The sequence below is a fragment of the Lonchura striata genome, chromosome Z (genome assembly GCF_050655825.1).
Source record: "Lonchura striata isolate lonStrDom1 chromosome Z, ASM5065582v1, whole genome shotgun sequence".
NCBI classification, from domain to species: Eukaryota; Metazoa; Chordata; class Aves; order Passeriformes; family Estrildidae; genus Lonchura; species Lonchura striata.
Window position 1 is genome coordinate 70100581 of NC_140740.1, and position 22136 is coordinate 70122716.

Sequence of the window (22136 nt, forward strand, 5' to 3'; positions counted from 1 at the left end):
GATTGTGAGTGCAAGGTGAGCATTTAACAACAAGAAAGACGCATAAATGAGTCCTTCTATTGAGATGTGTTACTTAAGATCCTTAACTGAAACTGCATAATTTGGATGGCTTACCAGTTTTAGCAGTATTGTAATTACACCTATGTGAGATCGTAATAATTTGTTTAGACATTCAGTGTCTACTGAATGTTGAACAAGAATTATGGCCCTTGGCTGCTGAGCAAGAGTTATGGCCCTGAACTGTTGCATCCATCAGTCAGATGCACCACAAAGCTCACGGGTGGCCCTTGCTCGAGTGGGAATGGGGGAAGTGGTGGCACACCATCACATGCAGACATAGCCTTGAAAATGCCAAAGAGAGGCAAGAAAAATTACAATTTCTAATTCCCATTTCTAGCTCTTTTGGCTCCCTATAATGAAGGAAGTTAATGTGACACAGAGAAAGATCACTTGCTTTATAGTTTATTGTAGTGCTTCTCACAGGTTTTATTGCAGGAACTCACAAATATGGTCAAAATACTACAAGTAATATATGAAGAATACTTGCATTACATTGGTCTAAGCAAACAGAATGCAGTACTTTATTTAAGGCACAGCTTTAGAAGGGCAGAAATACAAGAGCAACATATATATATTATTAGTTTAATAATTATCACATCTGCTAAATGAAAGTTAAATAATATAATTGTTGTTTTAAACAGAAAAATACTAATTATATTTCATATTCAACTGTTAGACACATTGGATTTTATTGTAAAGTGTTTGAATCTACATTTTTCTGAACTATATTTTGCTGAAAGCCATTCTCAAATGGCTTTCATTTTCTATTTTAAAATAAAATTTCTACATGATTTCCACCTCACACATTAAAAACTTATCTGCCATTCACAAGACACTTAGATTAGTGGGAACAGGAAAATGTGAATTGAATGGATTTTTATGATCAAAATAAGACTTCAATAAAGATTAGGATAGAGAATTTTTTAACTTGATTTACTATGTACATTTAGTTACAAAGTTGGCTGATTTTACTGTGATTCATGAAAAAAGAAGACAAATTATATTGCTATCTTAGATAACAAATCCAAACTTCTACAAAATTACCACTGCTGTATTCCATAAGGGCTTATTTTCCCTTGAATTGCTAAAAAAAATAAAGATGGCACATGGTAAAAGTACAAAATTCTGCATATAACCATAATTTAAATTTTGACTATAAAATAGATTCAAATTTAACTGAGGTAAATGTTACTTTTGTGGTGATATCAGCAACGCTGATTTCATTGATATGCTTTGTACAAGCTTTATGGTGACTTGTCATCTTTTCATCAACTTGCCTTCTAGCACATTCTGTAATTTAGTGAGAGGATTACACTACCCATAATAAATGTATGACTATGAAGTGTTAGTGTATCAGATAGTGAGATTAATGTACTTACTACAACTGAATCTATTTCTTGTGCAACATCTTAAGTAGTTTAGGTTAACTTGATTCTAGTGTAATAAATGCTGAAATAAATATCCAGACTTTTGGGGTTTTTTCTTCATGCTAACTCTTGGCAGTTTATTGTACTCTTTGCAGGTCCAGAGGTTGTAAATATTATTTAGAAAATACTTAAAAATTCTCTTCAATGAGCATTATAACCAACATAAAGATTTTTGCTATTTGAAGAATACAACAAGCAAGCTTTGAAATCTTTTATGGTCTCACACACCTATGGAGTTTAGTTTCCAACAGAAAATTACTTTATTGCAATGTGCATTGATGTGATCAACTGACTAATGTTAGGAATCCTATTTCAGGTGTGCATTGTTTAATATACTTAGACAGGACTGTTCTTGCAAATGTGCTATCTTGTAGGTTGTTTTGTTGCAACTAAGCAAGAGTCTCTGGCATAGATGCATCATGTCTATCATTTATACACAAACAGTCTCAAATTACTTGCATCACAGAAAACTGCCACTACATCAGAGAGGAATTCCATGTACAGCCATGAAGAACCAGATTTTTAACACTTAGTGATCCTGATAACTTTCAGGGGGTTTTCTCACGTATTTCAAATAGGTTATGGTTTGCAGGGCATGGTCTATGGACATTTAAGTGTCAACATCTTCCATTTGATACTGACAGACCCTGTTGCTCTTAGGTAGGTACTTTTATGTCTCCTCCAGTGTAGCCCACATAAACACTTAGTGTTTATTTTACTCAGTAATTTTGAACATTATTGGTTTTCTGATATTGTTCTGCACTCTGCTTTGCAATTGAACATGTGATTATGTTTCCCTACATGACTCAGAAGTGGAAGTCAATATGTCAGAGCAATTTTCTGCTGTGTTTTCAGGCATCTGTTATGGCCCATGAGTGCAATGTGCCTCCCTCCCTATGCCTGCACATTGTGCATCTGATGCTCTGTGCACATTTTCTTACAGAGCTGCCATGCTGGAGAGATGCTGAAATTGCATAATGGACTATATGGGCTGGCTTGGAGCTACAGGTGCAGAGACATCTTCTAGCTTCCAGCATCGTCCCTTCTTCTCAGATAGAATCAAGACACCTTTTCTGACTCTTTCTCCAAGTTAGTCAATCAGGATATGCACATATGCATTTAGCACATTTAGCAACTTCTGAAAATTTTCTTGTCATATTAAGGTGAGCTTATAAGACACAGTTTTTAAAAAAGTAAAATGTTTACGACATGGAGAACTAATGGCACATTTTATGATCATATTCAAATATATTCCTTATTGTTTCCATCTTTGAAATATCCCCCATATATTTTCCCACACCAAATTATGTTCCTTCAAAACATAATTGGTAGGTAAGACACAGAGACTGATCAGTTAGTATCAAGTTTTTCAAACTTGGCCTTCCTCTTTTGCTATTGAATGTACAGAAATAAAGAACGTTGGTGACTTAGAAATTATGAAAATGTAAAAATTTAGCTCAAACAAAAATTAGTTGATCTCAAACTTCCTCATCTTCTTAGGAGCTGTGTGGACACTTAGGCCACTGAAAGGTAGACAAGTTACTTTTCCTGTAAATATGACACCCTGAAGTAAAAATTTTTGTCCTCATTGGGAGCTTTGTTTTTCAGCTTGCGAATATCAAGTGAGTCATCATTCACACACAGATAGTAACTTCTGTCTTCATAGCATTGGAACTGCACTGAATCTCCTTGGTAATGCATGATGAAAAAGTTATTATCTTCACTCAGCTATGAAAATACACAAAGTAAAAAACACATTGTATTTCTAATGCCATTCTATAACATCAAATGTGACAAAACTTAATGTATGTTGTTGATTTCTTGTATTTTATGCTTGTTATGCTTTTCTCCAGTGACCCATATTTGCCAATTTTTAAATAAACCTTAGGCAACAACTAATAATTTTGGGGTAGATTCTGTGATAACTATGAATAAAAATAATACCCATGTCCCTCAAAGACTGAGTAATACCAGACTAACAGATGCATTCCTTTGCCTCACAAAAACACCAGCACGGTTTCCTCAGTGTATTTACAATAACTTAGGTTTTTCATCTGGTTATTTTCTCACCCTAGGCCTACCTTGTCAACTGACACCAGCAGTAAAATGCCAATCCACAGTTTTTCTTGTCTCCTTTGACATAAAATCGGAATATTACAGTAGAAATTACTCTTAAACCACTTAAACTCTAATACCTGTGGCTTTTCTGTATATCTCCAGTTTCCAATGCACTTTTTAAAAATATCTATCTCTGGAGCAATAGCTATTGTCTAAAGAACTACTCTGTGTGTGCATATGTGTTTGGGCTGACTGGGCACCTCAGGGCAGGGATGGAGAAATAGTTACAAAAAATCATCACGCCAGACAGAGGAAGAATATGTGCTGAAACATGCAGAAACTGTTAAGCTTGGGGCACAAAGGGGTGCTGAACCTGCCCGTGGTCTCCAGCGCTCCTCCAGCACCTACTACGGGTCGTGTAACACACAGGACACCCGAGTGGCTGCTGCGGCTGGACAGAGATTGCAGGGCACTGGGTGAGCCCAGCTGCTGAAACCAGCACCCCTGGGTGAGCCCAGCTGCAGAAACCAGCACTCCTGGGTGAGCCCAGCTGTTGAATCCAGTACCCCTGGGTGAGCCCAGCTGTTGAATCCAGTACCCCTGGGTGAGCCCAGCTGTTGAATCCAGTACCCCTGGGTAAGCACAGCTGCTGAAACCAGCACCCCTGGGTGAGCACAGCTGCTGAAACCAGCACCCCTGGGTGAGCACAGCTGTTGAATCCAGTACCCCTGGGTGAGCACAGCTGCTGAAACCAACACCCCTGGGTGAGCACAGCTGCAGAAACCAGCACCCCTGGGTGAGCACAGCTGCTGAAACCAGCACCCCTGGATGAGCACAGCTGCAGAAACCAGCACCCCTGGGTGAGCACAGCTGCTGAAACCAGCACCCCTGGGTGAGCACAGCTGTCTGGAGCCTGCTGGGGTGGGGTATGAACCCCTGCTCCTGCCTGTGTGCACTGAGCAAAGGAGTAACTGAGAATACTGTCTGAATACTTACCTGAAGCTAATAGTGGGACATTAATTAATAGAAGGTTGAGATTTGTGTTCCCCCCAACCCAGCTTCCTACCAGAGAGCAGGGAATTCATAGTATCTTTTGGGAAAGACTGAACGTATCATAATCAAATTATTTTAACTTTCCTTTTGAGTGACCTCATTGAACAGTCTTGTTCCACCCATGTTCTATAACTCTGCCCATGTCCCGTCCAGTTCTATAACTCTGATTAGTCTGGTGTATTATCATGAGGTCCCCTTGCTTAAGGGGACCTCTGAAAGGAAACTGAATGCTTGAGGAAAAGGAGGAGCATATTTAAGGGTACCAGTTTGCTGGAGATTACAGCATTGACAATAACACCTTTTGACAGAAGGAGCAATCTGTCCTGTTAGCCTGGAGATGGAAAGAAAATGTCCTGCAGTTATTGCAGAGTACCTCAAGGAAACTTGAGGATATACCTTCTGTTATCAGCAAAACTATAATGGGAAGAAGCTAGAACATTCTGTCCTGATCAATTCAATGTAGCAACAGCATCTGCAGCTTCAATCAAAAAAATTAAAGTTTTAAAAAATACTATTAAGAAAGTTGAAGAATATTGGTATTTGGAAAACAAATACTTTCTAGGGACTCAGAATGGTAAAAAAGTAAACATAAAAGGAATAAGAATGTTTGGTGGAAGAAAGCCAGTAGAAGCCAGGAGAGACCATCACATGTACAATGCAGAAATTCATGCTAGAGTAAGGGAGACTTCCAAGGCATTTTGTAAAGCAAAATTTACATGCTCACAAAGGCAGATTGAGATGCAGAAGTTTAAAAATACCTACTGTACCTGCATGAAATGATAGAAAATTAGATGGAAAACTGTAAGAGGAAAATGGTTTGGAGAATGACACTATTTGACTGGGAGAGGAAGGAGTAGAAGCATAATGAAGCACCATTGAACTCAGAGTAGAAGCATAATGAAACACCATTAGGGCTGGGAGGTGCAGCAGGTCATTGGAAAGAACAAAATATTTTGCAAGAAATCATGTCAGAGGTGATTTTCTATTATGATCTGTAAAGAAGGATGACGAGAAAAACTGGAGAATGTGGAGGTCTACTTCCAGATAACATTCCTCCTGAGGACAGTTTCTACAGCAGAAGTAAAGATAATTTGCAAGTTCCAAGAAAAAGACTACTGATTTTTAATTACAATCCAATATTTTGTTTTCAATTGCATTAAGTGAAGAACCAATTTACAGCTTAGGTTTCACATTTAATTACAAAAATTTCACCTCTATTCATGTCCTACAGGTGATTCACAATGCACTTGAAATTTTTCTGACATATGCTCATGTCAGAAAAATGCCACAAATATTGTCTTCACAGGCTAAAGAAACAGATGTCAGTGATGGGAACTACAGAAAAAGATGTGAGAGAGTAGTTTACAAGTTTTAAAATAAATAGACTCAAAATTATATAAAGTCAGATTGAATATGGTACAATGAGCATTACTCCAAGCTACGTTCAAATGCTGCATTCTACCCTAGGAAGAAACTAGAAGATAAAAAGAAATGTATTTGAAGGCCAGCTGAACCAGAGCATCTTGTGGTGTTATGATACGTTACACAAGGGAGTGTAGGGCACACTGCAATCTACATTTTGCCTTGGATACAGTAAGGAATCAAAGGGCGTGTGATCAAAGAGACATGAGTTGTGTAATGACGGTAAGAAAAAAGTAAATCTGAGCTGCTGCCTCAATTGCATCACAGAAGTTATGGGCCTTGGAAGGCATTACAAATTAGTTATGTGGTTTGTGGTTAAAATAGGATTGATGATACCAGTGAAATCTGGTATCATCCTTCCTTCCACTCAGCCTCAATGCATAAGCTGGGATAGACAAGAGGCTGAGATGGAACACAAATGGGACAGCTGTGTCAGAGTGGCCAAAGGGATACTCTATGCCATGTGATGTTTTAGCCAGTCATAAAGCCTGGTATAGAGGATGGAAAATGTAGGATAGAGATGATGGGTGTTTGCTTCTGAGAAGACTACTGCTCAGAGACTGGATGAGCATTGGTCAGGGGAGAAGACGAGTAAGTGATTTTTCATTATTTGTGTTTTTTTCTGACCTTCATATGTTTTACTTTTGAGTTTTTTCTGAACTCAAAAATTTTCTTACTTTTGCTCTTGCTATTCTGTAATAAATGGATAGAGTGCTGTTGGCTCTCACAAATGTTAAATGTATGTTATAAGGTTAAAAGAATTTCTGTTAACATCTGGTGTTTTTTCATATAAGTTTTGTAATGTTGAAAGTTGATCTCTGACCATTGGGAAAGTTGAAGCAAGAAGGACTGCACAAACTCCAAAAGGCAGGATGCAGGAGGAGCTGAGTCAGAAGAGTGACATACGCATGAGTGTAGGGAGGGTTGGCTTACCAGGGGGTTGGCTTGTCAGTAGCATATATAAGGATTATTTGGCAGTGTGCATCTGGCTGCAGCTAAGCACCCAGCACTGTTCCTTTTTCCTTATTCAGTCCCTTGTTGTGGTTCAATTATCCTTTTGAAATCTTAAGAAGTGAGGTGTAGATTCTTACATATTCTCTCCCTTGTCCACTGGCACGGGGTGGGATTGCACAAATATCTGGGGCAGGGGCTTGGATTCTGGCTAGAGCTACTCACCTCAGCCTATTTTTTCACCACAGTTGGTCCTTCCTGACAAATGGTAGGGCTGTGCTTCCAGCCCTGAGTCAGTCAGCTCCAGGTGTACTGTACATCCCTTCACTGAAAGCAAACTTTGGCCTGCATACTGCTGCCAAACTGATCAAGAAAAATGCTTTGGCAATATCAGGTGTAGCATTCACAAAAGGAATGCAAAAGCTGCCACCTTTGATCCCATTCATACTGAGGGTGCAGGGTCTCTGATACAGCAGCCCTCAATGGCGGCGTGACTTTGTTCAGCCCAGAACAGTACACTTTCAACTTTCATCAGACTTCTACACTGGCCATAGGTGACTACTGAAGGGTGAGTGAGGCTTGCTGATCACTCCTTGGCTTTACAAAAATGAATCAACTTTTGGAGCAAAAAACCCTCAAAAGCCTCAAGCTGCATGCTGGGTGCCAAAGAGGGCTGTGCCCCTGTCAGCCTGCTGCCAAGCACAGTAAACATGTCATTGTCAGCTCTTACAATGTCGAAGCTTCAGAACCAAGATATCTTGGTGGGCCACACCAGACTTAACATATTTAGATTTTATTTTGGCCTACTTAACTGGAGTAAGAGTGAAGTCTTTCATGACTGCGTAGCCTCTGGTATAATCTCTTTCTTGTCTTCATCAAACTACTCAGTGAAACAGAGAGGACTGTGGAATAAAAACTGGTACAGCTCTTAATAGAACTTTCACAGCTGTAATCTTTCAGTCCACCCAGGCTTGGATATTCCTGTCAAAACTTTGGGAAATGCTATCCAGATACAATGATCTAATAACCTTGCATTATCCAGCAGGGAACAACAGCTTGAAGAAAAGCAGCCTGATACAGCAATTGAAATTGTTGAATTCTATATTTTAGTATTCTTTTAAGAAAATGTGTTAATTCATGAAGATTTGAAACAGAGGAAAGATTGAGTGCTATAAGTACTTAAGAAAAGCTGAGAGTGTAATGAATACATCCTCAAAAGTCTGAGGGTAGGAATGGGCCAAGAACACATTAAATATTATGGTTGAACCAGAACAGAAGTTACACTAAAGTGAGACACTACAGGTAAGTACTGAAGAAGATGTGTGCTTCTTTGATAACCATTATAGGCTCAGTAATTTCTGCACTTCTGAAATAGTAAAAAAATTTACACATAATTAATGCAAATAGTAAAATGGGAGCTGTCTTACCTACTGGGAGAATTATAAGCAACAGCTGGGGGAACTGGGAAAACCTTTTAAGTGGAGAATCTAAAGTGAAATATTTTTCTGTAGCTCTGACATCATTCTGGTGTGTAGTTAACTGCATTTTCTTCTATGATATTATAGATTATGATAAGCATGGTCTATAATAGAGTTAGAATAATCACAGTTGTAAGTAAATGCTCCTGAGTGAACTGTTTGGTTTGGCTTCTCCACTGCTGGGATGCTTCCTCTGTGTGAATGGTGTGAGGCAATAGTTTTATCTACAGTGCAGTTTTCCATTCCTACCACAACAGCATTGCAATAAGTATTGGTTGTCACCTGTGCTGCATTTATGACTTAATCCCCAATCAGAATCAGATGTTATTGTGAATTATTATTTGCTGTAATTATAAATTATTTATTGTTATTACAAACTAATTAATATTTTAATTAAATTTAATAAAAGATGTTTAAATTAATATTGATTGTGAACCATGTTTCAATAGCCTTGGTTACAGAAATGAATGTTTACTACACTATATATAGCTCTTTCTGGTATAATGATAGGGTCCACACATTCTCATATTTCTACTAATTCTACTGGCAGTCTTCAAATAAAAAAAAAGAAAATGCCTGTCTTTAAGATTTACTATTCAAAGCTATGAGAATAAATATCACATTGCAGATCTGCATAGCTTTGGCATTATCCATGAGAAGTATTTCTCCATCTCAGTGCACTACTCCCACACTTTCTTATCCTAAGGACAATGCAGGCATTATTCATCATGCTAGGAATTATTTACTGATCAGTACACTCATTTTAGAAGGTTTATTAAGGATCTCATGATTCAGAGTTGCCTATGATTTTGCCTCTTTACTCAACAGGATGTGGTTCAAGTGCAAGGTTCTGATTTCTCCTCATACAAATGAGTGACATTTTTTCTTCTATTTCAGAGTATCAGCAAGAAACCATGATGAGCAGATCACTATGTCTTACTAGGTAATGAATGGATTTCCAGAAAGAATTTTGCATTTTAATTATGTTTAAAACCCCAAAGTGATACATAGGTCTCTACGGGCAATTCTTACAGCTCTTTCCAGATGCTGCATAAAGATACTAAGCCTCTGTGAACACCTCCACAGAAAAGGCATGTATTTTTATGTTAAAAAAGTGCATGAAACAAAAATGTGTATTAAATACAATGCACAAAATTCAATATGATGGGGGACTAAAAGCTGCATTAAAATTTTCCTAAGCTTTATTGCTTTCTCCTTCTGTAGGGAGCCAAGAAATATTAGTGGAAGATGAGTAACTCAGCAGAACTAAACTGAAGGACACACTTAGATTTTCCAGGCCCAGAATGCAGCAGATTTATTCATTAATTATTTGTAGTGTAGCTCATGCCTTTTGAAAACCACTTCAGATAGATGTCAATTTACCAGAATTATTAATTCAACGCTTTATGATTGAAGTCAGCATTTTAGAAATTTTGGGCTGGGAATGTAAGGTTTTCAGGGTTTCACAGTCTCTCTTATGAAGTTCTGAAACTACCTGAGTCCAGATAGCTCTAAGTTTGCCTATTGAAATTGGAAAGATTGGCTTTTCAGTTGAATGATAAAGTCACAGGGCTACAATTCTAATAAAAAATATTATTAGCCTCATAGTTTTTCATTTTCTGTAGGTTATAATTTCTATTACCCTAAAGTTTAGGTATCCCAAGAGTATCCCTAAAGTTTAGGTATCCCAAACTAATTTCCGTCATGTGCGTACTATGTTTTATCATTTCTACATAGAGAAGAATCAACAAAACCAAGCTTTTGTCAAAAAAATATGTGAAGAAACCACTCAGTTATCTGTATTTCTGTCCACAATACATTAATCCTGACTCATAATCATCTGATGATATGAAATTAATCAGATGAATTTCTGATTCATCTGAAAAATCCTGAAAATGACAGGGTATTATTACTTCCCAGAAGTTTATGACTGATGGATTCATTAGTTCTTAAAACACCACAACTTTGTAATCTGATCCTTCTAGATCTTCTAGATCCTATCTGCTAATATACTCACCCAGATTTTCAGCCTCTTGCCTAAGAATTTGTATTCGATAAAATCTACTTTGTATCTCCCTCCATTTTGTATAAGTATAATAATACAGAAAATATATCCACCTTTCATGTTTTAATTACAAGTCATATATTTTGCCTGGAGATTGAAGGATGTAGTCATAAATACAAGTCAAGGGAAAAATTTGTGTTTTCCCTTTTCTGAGAAAAAAACCCAAAAAATCAGCTGAAAGAAAAGTAAGCAATTTGTCAGTTAACGAGTAACAGGATGAATTTAGCTGCCCTTTTTACACACCTGTATTTGCATACACAGTCTCACACACAGGTTGATATTTGTTTGATCATGATTGTATACCTGTTTAAAGTCAGGATCTTCATGGCTGCATGTTTTCGTATTACAACTCTCCAGTGAAGGACCATCTGGCTCTGAACAGGATGCTTTTAAAACCTGTGTTTGCAACACACGGATTTGTTCATTTTGTAATTTAATTTGGTAATTTTTTCATATATTTCACTTTTCAAACCCATCAAGTGTGGCATTAATTGTAAAGAAAACTACCTTTTTTTTTGAAGTTCATTAATTATTACATTCAAATAATCCCAAATGAATAAATTGATAAATTATTGAAAAACTGCCATTAGTATATTCCACCTTTACCACTTGCAATGCAAAATTAATTGGGTTGAAAGCAAATACTCAAGACAGTCCTCCAAACTGTGTAATGCCCAGGTCCTATTTAGAAATGCAGCCCTGATTGAACTTTCTCAGACAGATTTTAGCAATTGTTATAATCCCTCACAGGGGAAGACTAGCCTTCCCTTCCCTTCCCTTCCCTTCCCTTCCCTTCCCTTCCCTTCCCTTCCCTTCCCTTCCCTTCCCTTCCCTTCCCTTCCCTTCCCTTCCCTTCCCTTCCCTTCCCTTCCCTTCCCTTCCCTTCCCTTCCCTTCCCTTCCCTTCCCTTCCCTTCCCTTCCCTTCCCTTCCCTTCCCTTCCCTTCCCTTCCCTTCCCTTCCCTTCCCTTCCCTTCCCTTCCCTTCCCTTCCCTTCCCTTCCCTTCCCTTCCCTTCCCTTCCCATCAGAAACAAACCTTCACAAGGCTGGAGAAAATGGGAATTCTTAGACACCAGATGGTAAAGGTTTAAAACTGGATGTTCAACTGTGTTTTCTCTTTATCACATTCCTTACCTTGTAATGTGGGTTCATTGGAAGAAAATAATTTCCATCTTAAACTCATCTCTTTCCAAGGCAAGATTTCTGCTTTTTACTCCCCTCTTATCTTCCTGCATGTTTTCTGGCTAAGAAGCTCTCTCTTCCTCCACAGAGACTGGACCCCAAGATCCCTGACTATCTTCAAGTGGCAGTAGTGAACTACCCAATCCAAAATTTTTGCAAGAAACTTCTTTGAGTATTTCCCAAAAAGAATTAAGGGACATATTCAGAAGTTATGAAATGTGGAAGGGGGTAATAAAAATGGATTTGAAAACTTCTGCGTAGGAAATTGTCTTATATTAAGAAAGAGAACCCACACGTTATAAAGAAAATAAATAACTTCTTACCTTTAGAGAGAGATGCTTCTTACCCTTGCACAACAGGACAAATTCATTAAGCTTTGATCTCTGTGTAAGGCTCACCAAATTTTTAGAATCTGTTTTACACAGAAGAGAATATTGCAATAATATGAGTATCACCTTATAAAATAAAGAGCTGAATATGCTCTACAAAGAGAAAACATATTTTTTAGGCATGGGAATAGAAATAGATACAATCACTCTTCATACCATTCTCTTGTCTAAAGTATTTAAAGCCTGTGACTTTGTGAGACGTTAAATTTGCCATACCTATCTGACTGACTTGCAAACTTATTTCAAAAAACACCACTTGTGCTATTTAAAGTATTCCATGTAAGGTAAGAAATATAAAAGAAAGTGGCAGTTGATCTATACGTTTAACTGCAGCAGCTGAATATAAACTTAAAAGATGTTAGTTTATTATGCAATAACACAGTTAAGGAGTTTGGAGTTTTTTTACGTATTATCAAAGGCATTTTTTTAACTTTTGAAGGATATTCAGAATTAGCAGAATGTATTAATCTCACTTGACTAATTTTAAATGCTCTTGGCCCTTAAGTTGCCTTAACTTTCCTTAACTGTAATGCTTTTGTGTTATTCCTCTGCAAGAATTTTTCTGAGACAGCTATAGCATGAAAATAGCATAAAAATCTTTGTAAAAAATTGAGAAAAACTCAAAGTGACTATGCTTTATTCAGTTTAAATGAGTATTTAGATAAATCTGGTAGACCACCACAGCAGGCCTACAATTCTGTAATTTTTATTACTTTTTGTGACATCACCTTAGATTACCTCAGCTGCAATTGTCCAATTTCTGTTGTGGCATTTAAGAGACACATCAAGAGGAAAGAGAGGTTTCTTATCCAAGTCAAGAGTGTTCTCTCTTGAAGGTAAGAGTGACAACAAAAGAGGTATGCAGGAGTTCATCCAGTTGACCAGAGACATGCATCAACATGACTTACATCCTAACTATCCTTGTCTTTCTCCATCTGTAGAGTTTATTGTGACTTGCTTATACATTGTTAAGTCTGACTAAGTCCAAAGAAGCTCAGCTTTTCTCTATCACCTCTAAAAGAGGTGACAAGTGGTTTATCAACCAGCCAGAGAATGGCAAGGAAAGTAAGGAACCTTTGCATGATTGTATGCCAAAGATACTTCCACTCTCTGGTGGCTTTTGAATTGATTACCTTGTCTCTCTGGTCACTAAAACCTTACCAGAGTCTAAGGGGCAATTTTAAAATCCATGCAAAGAAAATGCCTTGAAATGAAATAAATTTAAAAACTTCTTTCTTAGGAATATCCCTAAAATGTGAAGCTTTTGGATTTGGGGGGATATCAGTATTTTTATTCTGTTCCCTAGAAATCTCATTTGTCCCTTCTTCAAGGTGCAGTACTGGATCGGATTTGCTCTTATTGGTTACAGGAGCCCTTGATGACTGGAATTAGAGTGTATTTTTCTTCCACTCTAATACCTGAACTAATATATCCTTGATTTTCTCAATAATTTCTTAAGTGTACAATATGAAAGTTCTGAAAGTGTGCTTCCTCTTTCTTCATATTAATTTCTCTTTGGTTTTCCTTTCCTGCTAAAACAGGTCTTCACTTTAAGACTCATATGCCAGCAATGGAACACCCACACTTCTCTACAAAAAAAATTTGCATGTTCCAGTTTGTATATAATGTATTCCCTTACATACATTTCTTTTCAATCCAAGCCACTACTCCTAATTTATAAATTTTGTAACTTTGAAGATTTCTTCAAATAGCAAGTCTATGTGTAAATCACTGCTACCATCTTTTCATACACTCAAATGTATCTTTAAAACCAGACCCTAGCAAAGAGATGATACCTTTTTTTCCCACAAGATGTTTATCAGTAACTGCTGCTCCATTCCTTGTGAACACACTTAACCACGCAATATCTAAAATAGAAGGTATTTAACAAATATGTGAATTAGAGAGCTACATTCCACATATATTTAAAAAGAATACAAACAGTTTCAAGAATTGTTTTGAAAGATAATCTGAGAAGAAGTATGTAATAGCAACAGATATCAGATTTCTTTTCTTGACGGTCTCTGGATTCATTTAACGCTGCAAGGCTGTACAGTTAGACTTGTGAAGTCTGACACTGAAGTCTGAACACTGAGCCTAAAAAGTGTATCATTGCTTAATTTTCTTTTGCAACAGAGAGTACACCTAAGAAGCAGGAGGTTGGTGACCAGATGTAAATGTTGGTACACTATTAAAGAGAAGCCTGAAGTGCTTTGGCAGTGAAAGTGAGTGCCTTAATGTGAAATCTATGGGATTGGAAGGCAACAGGTAATGGTAGCAAGTGGCTTTTCTAACATCAGTCTGAATCACACAGCCAGTCAGCTGGGGAAAGCACCACCCACTTCTGGTAAAAATGTCACAAACATCCTCATTACAACGGGTTCCTAATATGATGTTGTCTAGACTGCACGTCTTGGTGCTGATGTGCACAATAATATTACACAGCATTTCCTTTTTTGTTGTTGTTGGGGGTTTTGTTTTTGTTTTTCTTTTGTATTCTAGGAATATCACTGTCTTCTACATCAGGCTCATCAGACTATGTATCTGTCCATAAACTGCTTCCATTGTATTCTTATACAGGTTTTGATTCGGTTCATAAATTAACAATAATAATTGTCTGACTCCAAAATTTGATGGAGTTATCAAGGAAAAGATACTGAAAAAAATATATAAAACACACTTAAGTACCCTATCAGTGTAGCTGATTCTCAATTAAATAGAACTTAAGTTTTAGTAATTCCACAGCTAACTTAAAGATTTTAACCTAGTTGAATAGTTTTCCTCTTTTTTGGTTAAAAATATGTTTTATTGAGGTTTTTTTCCTACTTTCACATCTCTGGAAATGGTATCATTCTAGAATAATTGCATCCTTCTAGAATAATTGCATTTGATATTGTTTAACTATTCTCTAATAAGCCTTTGCATGATGATACTTATGATAACATCTTTGGTGTCAAATACTGAAGCCCCATTTGAGACAGAGTTAAAATAAAAGCAAAATAAGCTCACAAATTCCAAAATGTGCCCTATTCTCCATTTTGCATTTGTTCTTGCATTTTGTATTTGTTCTTGAGTATTACCTTTCCTTTGTCTCTCTTTAGAGCTAAATGTCTAGACTTCCCACTAAATCAAATGAGTGTAAATAATATAATCATCATTTAAAAAAATAATATACCTACTGTAAATCAGAACAAAAGTTTTCTTGTATCATGATCAGCATTCATACAGATCCAATATATTGCTATATCTACAGAGAACAGGGTCACAGAATCATTTAGGTTGGAAAAGACCCTTATGATCATTGAATACAACCATAATCTGACACTGCCAAGTGCACCATATTCTTAATCACCTCATCCAAACACCTAAATCCCTACAGGGGTGGAGATGCAAACACTTTCCTGGGCAGCACTTGAAACAGAGACGATTTTCCTAATATTTAATCTGAAGTTCCCCTGGCAAAACCCGAGGCCACATCCCCTCATACAGCCTCTTGTTACCTGGGAGAAGAGACCAACCCCCACCAGGATGCACCCTCCTTTTGGGCAGCTGCAGAGGTAAAGGTCCCTCCTGGGTTTCTTTTCCTCCAGGCTAAACACCCCCAGCTCCCTCCAGTGCTCCTCACCGGACTTGTGCTCCAAACCCTTCCCCAGCTCCATTGCCCTTTCTGGACATTCTCCAGCTCCTCAGTGTCCCAGGGTCCCAGGGACACATGACACATAATAGTACATTTGAAAATATCCTGAGTACTATACATGCAGTTGGTGAGTTTTGGTACATAAGGAACATTACCTTCTTGGGACTGTGAATCCTTAGTAGATATTTCATGATGACCATCCTCATCTATATCAAAATGCACTGTTTTTGAATCTTCAGTTAGTATAAAACATTTCAATGCTTTTCGCAGGCAAAACACTAATAAAAATGAATTATAATTAATTTTACTATCAACAGACAAATTACAAGATTCCATTAGAAAAATACCAAGTCCAATTTTTAACAATTTTTACTTGATATTCTATGTATATTTTAACTACGAGCAGTATAGCAAACATATACTAGAAATTATCCAGAGGGCTTAAGCAGCTGTTTTGAGGGTTTGGTGTTGGTGTGAAGAAGGAAAATAAATATTTATTTGCTTAGAAGTCTATGTCAGTGACCAGAAAAGATGCATCTCAACCTTTTAGAGAAATAACATACAAAAACTTGAGTTTGACAAAATAGCTTTCAACTCAAGAGCCTGAGGAATAGTGTAAGAAAGCGAGATGATGGACTGCATGCAGATAGCTGTGTTGAAAAAAAGTAAAGATTAATGGGAACAGGATGACTTTGAGTGTGTGAGAGTGGGTCTACATTTGCAGTTGATTGGTGAATGAGTAGACTTAGAGTAGCCAATGGAGCTCTGCGGGAAACCTGAGCCAAAGCAAGGCTGTTCACAGAAGTCTGAATTGAGAGATGTGAAAAATAAAGTTGTAAGTTTCTTTATGAAGAAAAGAAGAAATAAAGTAGGGAATGTTTCTCTGCAGCATACTGTTTGTAGACTAGTTTCCTGTATTTCACAACTAAGTACTTGCCTGTTTCCCAATTTTGCATTTTGAATATTGGATTTGGCTATCAACAGGACTTTTAAGTTAGAGTGCTTATGGTTAGCTGAAATAGCAGCATTTAATTTGGGGATTGGACATCTCATACTTAAAACAAACAAACAAACAAACAAGCAAACAAAAACAAATCAACAAACCCAGGTCTTTCTAGCTAAAAGTTTCCAGGAGGGAAATTGTTGTCTTTTATTCCTAAACACAGCTGTGTTCTGGATGTCAGAAGAACGTATGTCCAAACACTTGGATATCAGACACCTCCAGAATAACACTATAAGGCACAATTTTGATTATGTTCAGCTGAACATTGTTTTGCTGAAAGAGGTTTGATACTTTCAAATCCAGTTAAGTTTCTGAGATGACACAGACCTCCAGGGTATGCTGTGAGATAAAAATCCTGTCTTTACCAGGATAAATAGCCAAACAAAACAACAGGATATGCAGACTGCATCAGCAGTAGCATAATGTTTTAGGAATGCTTGATTTCATCAAAAACTTTTTTACTTATTTTATGAGATAACTCCTCTGAAACATCTGTATTTACGCAAATATTTGAAAAAAATCCATTGTTTCCAAGAAGCTTTCTTTCCACCCTGTTTAGGCTGAACATAAACTGCAAAAAGAGAAGGATGATGCATATCCTGATAGCCTGAACCACACACTTCAGAAGTGGCAGGTTCTGTGTTGGACCTTTGATTACATGTATAGCTGATTTATGGCTGGACAAAGGTTTTCTCTTCAAAGGCAAGATGGCAATTAGGCTTCCAGAAAAAAACATGAGTTGTTCTAAAAAGCAACAGAACAACTACAATAATCAATACAGCAAACCTCTAAAAATTTTATATTGAAGTAGCTATAGTGTAAGAATTCTACTTATAACTAGAATTACAAGAACTAGTGCAGTGCCCAAACTAGAATGGTTGGCAGGTCTGCTTATCACTCACCCTTTTCCAGAGAGGTATATTTGTAAATTAGGAACTACTGGTCTGAACATGGTGGGGTGAAAAATGTAATGTAGGTATTTTAAGGAATATTTATATTCTGGTTATTTTAAATGTAGCTTTTGGGGTCTATTTTTCACCAAATATTTTTATTTTTCACAGCATCATAGAAAAGCTGTTCTGCATGCTTAATTTTGTTGGATTTTGCCTTGGATTGGAATATTCTTTTCAAGATTACAATCACATCTGTCACTCAGGTAAGAGTTACCTGGCTTCTCATGAGCTGTTCTTTTATTTCTAAGCAGAAATGTCTTCTTCACAGTCTGCTTTCTACGCAGAGGTGTTTGATATGGCTTTCTATGGCCTGAGCGGAGCAGCATTGCAGAGGCGCTGAAGATGATGATGATCTCACTTGACTTCTGTTTTGAGTCCTAAAGTCGGAATTAGAATTTGTCACAAGACTTTGTGCTTCCATTGAGAAACAAGTTTTCAGATATAATTTTGATAAATGACTATTATTAGAAGTAAATAAACTCAAAAAATGCTTGACTGCTTGCATGATCAAAGTCTTCTTCTTGCAAAGCAAAAATACTGTGTTTCCAGTGATGGTAAATCAGTTAACTATCTAAATTTCCACTAAGATGCACGCCAACATGGATAACACAGTCATGTTGAACAAAAATATTTTGAAAGACTTCCCCTTGGATAATATCTAAGCAGCGTTTGTGGCTTTAGTCTTTGTTTGTCAGTCATAGGAAGCCAGCTACATTTTGCTAACTGAGTTGAAAAATCACATTAATTTTGTGAATATAGTCTAAGATAATTGCCAAAGCATTCATAAGTGATTGAACATTATGCTAACTTCAAAACAGCATAATCTGACTCTCAGAGGTATACGTAGGTATATTGCAGTCTTAAACCAAAGTTCAGGAAATCTTGACTTAGAAATGAGGTCTGGAGTTTGGAAACTTGAGGAATATATTATCATTAAGGAAGATCAGATTAGATACCTGAAGGAGAGGTTGATGTCAAAGAATGTGAACTCCTCTGATGGTGAAACCACCCAGACATCTACTAAGGTATCCTGAAGTTGCAAGTTGTATCACTGCATTTCAGAAGAGCTAAGGGTGTTACTTTGTTTTAAAGAAAAGGAAGATGAAAGCCTACATGCTCTCCTGTTTATGACAAGAGTTTATGGCAAGTGCAGACCAAAGAAAACCATGACCTTCTATTCTGTCTAGTATCTTGGTGAATTAAACAAGTGAAGATGGGTACAATTTTATTCCCATGTGGCTTTGCACAGAATAATTAAATGTCTGTCAGACCAGAAAGATTATGGCTCTGACACAAGTGTAATGGTTTGTAAATTCACCCAAGGAAGAGTAGGGCAGTTCCCTTTTCTGGTTTGGTTCACTTCCCTGATGCAAAGCTTCGTATTAAATTTTGACATGAAATGAAAGACTTCTGTCCCTGGCAGTTATCTTTTACCAGACTAAAAGGGATAGATAAGGCTCTTATTTGCCCTCTTCAACTCTAGTTATAACAACATTCAGCTAGATCGCTGAAAAATGAAATATTTATTATATGGGATTGCTCTTCCTTGTATCATGAGTGATAACCTGCAGTCAGAGGTAGGAAAAGAAAAAGGCTGGGTCTTCCTTATCTTGCCAAAACTGCTTTATCACTGAGCATTCTTAACAAAAGAAAACATTTTTGTATTTTTTTTGCTAGGAAACTTGTCTCGAGAAACTTCCACCTGAATCAGGCTCTATGGTGGACAGTAATGCCACCTTGTGGATCTTGAGAGACCTAAGTCTCTAGGCATTCATTAAGATTTAAAAAAGCATTAAGATTTTGCTAGGTCTATGAGGCTCAAAAACACACAATCACTTACTCTAGTTTCCTACTGAAAACAAGTGTAATGTTTGGCTGCTATTGATCAGAGTTCTGAAGATCCCAGTTCCTGGTTTTGATCTATGTTCAGAGTCTTGCACCTGCATTACTTAAACTCAGAATGGTAAGGAAAAAAGGAGAATGTTCACAAGTCAGGACTGAGGAATTCCTGAAGAGGACAGTCCAGTTGAAAGACATTTTAGAAACATGCTTAGGAAGTGGATAAATTCTGAAGAAATTTTCTATGATAAAACTTTCTGTAACAGGTAACCTTGATGTCATGAAGGACTGTACTAAATTTTAATTACTTTGTCTTGTTTAAACAAGTAGAAAATAGAAAAAGTCTGTGGTAGAACTTTACCTTTGTTGGCTCTCCAGAAGCCAATTAATTGTTCTCCAGAACAATTAAAGCTCCCTACAATAAATAAAACAAGTTTTCACATCATTAATTGCCATGTATTCCTTAAGACTGAGTGTCATATAAATACTCCAATTTCAATAAACCTTTCCTGTCATTACATGTTCTTGCATACATGTTACCTCCACCCACATTTTTCATTCTTTGTCATGGTCTTTTATGCTGTGTACATCTTCCTGTGTTGATTTTTTTATCCTAATGTCTTTCATACCTATTTATTCAGTTCTTTTCTCTCTTCTGTAAGGTGTACCTTAAAGAGGACTAGGAAGATTTGGATATTGCTCTTGGCTGCAGATGTGCCAACAATTGTTTTCATAACTTCAATCTGATTAGTTTTCATTTTTATCTAAACTAAGTATAAGGGAATTAAAGTTCATTAAACTGCTGAAACTAGCAGCAGTATAACTACTTCTAATAAATTAATGAGAATGTTTCTGACCAATGACAACAAGATCACACTAAAAGCAGAGGAAATTTGATTTTTTTTACTACTACATGGATTATATTAATTCATTGATATGAAGACAGCAAAGAAAACCTGGTTTATAGCCTCTCTTGCTCCCATTGTGATCTTGTTCATTCTGTCTTTCATTTAACCCGGAGATTTATGTGATCATAAAATTAAACTAAATCAAATTCAGTTCATAAAAACAGCATTTAGAATTTTGGAGTTTGTCCATATGGTGGTATGTTCCAAATATTATCTCATACCTTGTTGACAAATTTCTAACAAGATATGTCTAAGATGCTTGCAGGGTCAGACTGTTTTAGTTGAGTGTATTGGGTCATAGCTGTCAGGCTGCTAGCAAATATAGTAATTCCTCCAGGTTTATTACAATTTAACAGTGGATTAAAAATAATTTTTTGCATCCTATATCTAATAAAAAATGAAGTTATAATTTCTTTTAAATCAGACTTTACAAAATATATCATCTAAACTAGACACAGGAATACACAAAAATGCATATTAACTAGATGAAGAAAGAGATTTCTTAAGAAAACTTTAATGTCAACTGAAAAAAATCACTTTCATAAAATTTCAACAGTCTGATAACGTACTCTTAAATTATTTAAACCTGCTGTAATCTACCATTCTTGCTTACCTTATTTTGTGTGGTTTTGCTCTGCTAGGATACTTCTACTGAACAGAATGCTAGAAGCAGCTGTTACTGCCAATTTATTGCCTGACGAGAGGGCAGGAAGCCAAACCTCTGAATAAAACAAAAGTCTGACGTGAATGTAATCTTCTAGATCCCTACACATTCTCATTCATATCTACATTCCAATGGTTTTAACTATTCCTCAAATTACAAGAGGTTTGGAAATTGTAGGAACAAACACTTAAATGCCTGTTTCTGTATGATGCCACAGAAGCTTTTCTGCCTAGAACTGCTTGCAAATTTTTAGCCACTAGTCTTGTGCACTCTATTCCTATATTTTATGTCACTAGTACTGTTCTTGTTATCTGTCATTCTTCCAGGGCTGAGTCACGTGCAGATACTGGGTTTATAATAATATAGACATATTAAGAGTAGGAGCATAGCCTCTGTTTTAGGGAGCTCAAACCAAACTTACTGCTTGGACTGCTTGTGACACAAGTGAACTGCTAAAAGTGGATGTGATACATTTCTTTGCCCATGAAGCCCTGGCAGTATGTAGGTTTTCATTATCAAATTTGGCATGTTCAGTTGGCCTTATCTACCTATTTACATTTCTAACTCTTCACTCCTATTGGTAAGTCCTCCCTATTCATATTATCTAATCTTTTTTTTAATTAGTGAGCCTTGCATATTTACAGGAGTAAGTAACATTTTTTTTTAAATCTCACTGAAATTATAAAAAATCCCCTAAAACAATTACATTTACTTTTTTTTGCCCAAGATTTCTTAAAATCAAGAATCTACTGTTTTTGTCTAGAGTTTGTTCACTGTGTAAAGAAGGTTTTATAATTTATCTGTGTTTGGTTTAAGAAAAGTCTTTTTATTTTCTAAGCCCTCATCAGACACTCGTAATGTATTGGGTCAACAGAAAGGCTTTATTGAAACATGTATTTAGTGACAAAGCAGTGTGATGCTTTGAAAGCTCAAGTCTTTGTCTATTACCCAAACAGTCTGCAAAATGTGGGGAAGTTTCTAAATGACATGATGTAAAATTGTCCTTTCAGTACATAATTGTCCTAATTTTGTGTGGGATAGAGTTAA

At 36.7% G+C, this 22136-nt stretch overlaps 1 protein-coding gene across 1 annotated transcript; it reads right to left on the minus strand.

Moving 5' to 3' along the window:
* Positions 1-291: 291 nt before the first annotated feature.
* On the minus strand, positions 292-21369 carry LOC146763878 (uncharacterized). Its single transcript, XM_085567855.1, has 8 exons — positions 21039-21369; positions 19879-19932; positions 17893-18055; positions 15878-16000; positions 13882-13953; positions 12020-12108; positions 10818-10910; positions 292-3215 (listed from the first exon to the last, which is right to left on the minus strand). Exons 3-8 carry the CDS (start codon positions 18002-18004, stop codon positions 3027-3029), a joined length of 678 nt encoding a protein of 225 aa, XP_085423981.1. The 5' UTR covers positions 18005-18055; positions 19879-19932; positions 21039-21369; the 3' UTR covers positions 292-3026.
* Between the last annotated feature and the right edge of the window lie 767 nt (positions 21370-22136).